The sequence below is a fragment of the Dendrobium catenatum genome, unplaced genomic scaffold, assembly GCF_001605985.2.
Source record: "Dendrobium catenatum unplaced genomic scaffold, ASM160598v2 fragScaff_scaffold_1684, whole genome shotgun sequence".
NCBI lineage: Eukaryota > Viridiplantae > Streptophyta > Magnoliopsida > Asparagales > Orchidaceae > Dendrobium > Dendrobium catenatum.
In genome coordinates this window covers 929,178-931,311 of record NW_021320146.1, presented here as the reverse complement: position 1 = coordinate 931,311, position 2,134 = coordinate 929,178, and the positions used below count along the sequence as shown (strand labels likewise).

The 2,134-nt window shown below is 43.0% G+C and overlaps 1 protein-coding gene across 2 annotated transcripts; it reads left to right on the top strand.

Moving 5' to 3' along the window:
- On the top strand, positions 1-1,713 carry LOC114581373. 2 transcript variants are annotated; one of them, XM_028701371.1, is made up of 3 exons: positions 1-262; positions 340-1,290; positions 1,378-1,713. In XM_028701371.1, exons 1-3 carry the CDS (start codon positions 230-232, stop codon positions 1,699-1,701), a joined length of 1,308 nt encoding a protein of 435 aa, XP_028557204.1. In that variant the 5' UTR covers positions 1-229; the 3' UTR covers positions 1,702-1,713. The 2 variants fall into 2 exon arrangements, with proteins under 2 accessions (XP_028557204.1, XP_028557203.1); XM_028701370.1 differs by having other exon boundaries at positions 1-1,290.
- The last annotated feature ends 421 nt before the right edge of the window (positions 1,714-2,134 follow it).

Genomic DNA, 2,134 nt, shown 5'->3' with positions numbered 1-2,134 from the left:
CATCTATCAAATCTGATTTTCTATCATCTCACTAGCCGTGACTGATCCACAACTTCCTCCCAGGAATCAAGCAATTTTTTTTTTAATTTTTTTGATGAGTGGAATATAAAGCCGTTCAAAATCTCCGACCTTGATGCCGCCGAGAAGCAGCAAGCTTCGTATAAGCGGAAATGGAGGAAAGCGTTAACGATTCAAATTAGATCCGTAGCCGAAGGCCCTGCACGCAGGAATGGGTTCTATTTATTTCAGCGCTCAGTTGAAGGTACTCTCATCTTCTTTATGTTATCAGTTCAGTCTGAGAGTAGTAGTGATCTTGAGCGTTTCTTGAAATTCCTCCAGCGCCACGGAAGACTAGTCGTTGGTAGCCTTCGCCTCTCTTCACTTTTGCAAACAGCCACCGCCACCGCGCTTCCGCTTACGCCGTCAGCCACAATGATCGGGCTGGTGAATTATCTTCGCAAGTATCTGCATGAACCTCCAATCAAGCCCCCCGCTTCCGAATTTCGCATTTCTGACATTTGTTTCCATTCTACCACCTTTAAAAATCCCTGCTTTCCAATGGCTGCCGCCCTCTTGAACGCTAACCGAACCCCACCTGCCGCCAGAATCCCACACACGGAATACGCCGCTGACGACCGATCATCACGTAAGGTCAAATTCCTCTGCAGCTTCGGCGGCAAGATCATGCCCCGTCAAAGCGATGGCGCCCTAAGCTACGTCGGCGGACTGACGCGGATTATAGCAGTCCGCCGTGATTCCACTTTCAATGAGCTCTGTAGCAAGATGGAAGATGCCTATGGCGGCCCTGTCGTGATCAATTACCAGCTTCCGGATCAAGAAGACCTCGAAAGCCTTGTCTGCGTCTCTTGTGCTGAAGATATGGAAAATATGATGGAAGAGTATGATCGCCTCTCACAGGCCTCTGGAGATCGATCCGCCAAGCTTCGAGTCTTCCTCTCGTCACCCTTTGACATGGAGAGTCATAGCGAGCCTGCTTTTGAGGCAGATCCCCGCAGAGCACATCGGGAAGCTAAAATGAAAAACGTCACCTTTAAGCTGAACTCAGATGCCGAAGGTGATGGATTCATCAATGAAGACACGTCTACTACCAATCTTTTAGCTGCTCTTTACGCATCAAGATTTGTGGAGAATGACAGCAATTCAGAGTTGGAGTATGAGAGATTTCCGGCTCATTTATCTCTTGATTGCACAACAAATGTGGCTACTCAAACTGTCAATCAACCATCTGTTGGGAACAATATTGCTTCTACGTCCAAAGCGCCTCACCAGGTACAACAACTGGTACACTTTCATCTTCCTCAGATGCATATTCTTCTATCTTTAGTACATTTACATCCTTGACAAATCCAATTTCAGGAAGCTGAAAGATATGGCTTGGATCCGTTACAACCACTGCAAAAAGAACAGGGTCTAAGATTAGAGAAGTTTGAAATGCGTCAGAAAGCACCGATTCGTTTTGATCATTTTGGAGCAGATCGGATGAACTTTATTCCCATGGAAACGCTTGAGGAGGAGGATGCGCAAAGTTTCGGTCCTTCACAACCTGTTCAAATGGGCTTGTTTGGAGACGCTCAGACATCTTTTGCAGCACCATTAGTAAATACTTCACAGCTTGATCATGTGACTTCTTTGGAGCAGCAACAACAACAATGGTCTCAAAAAAGCTGCAGGAGAGTCTAATTCATACTCCACTCTTCAAGCATATCAAGATCCTTGGAAAATTTTTGGATATACAAGGCCTAACACTAGTGTTATCTTAAAGAGAGTGAAAATCTATTTGGCGAATGATCTCTCGAACCAGTGTTAGAGAGTCCCATCTCTAGATGAAGTGATGTAAATGAAAATATTATTGTTATTATTTTGAATGAAATTTAGATTTTGTTTGTGACGGCTTTCCTTATTGGTTCTTAAGCAGCTTTTTTAGTAAAAAATAAAATTTTGGTACCAAAAATCTGCTTTATGAAGCAGTAAGAAAACCGCCCCAAACGAAGCCTCAGATTCATTTATTTATTTATTTTATTCAAATTTGTATATTACTTTTTAAACAAGGCGCATACGTTTGCAACAACTTTCTTATTGATTGTTTTTACATCATAATAAATTTTCTTTATTT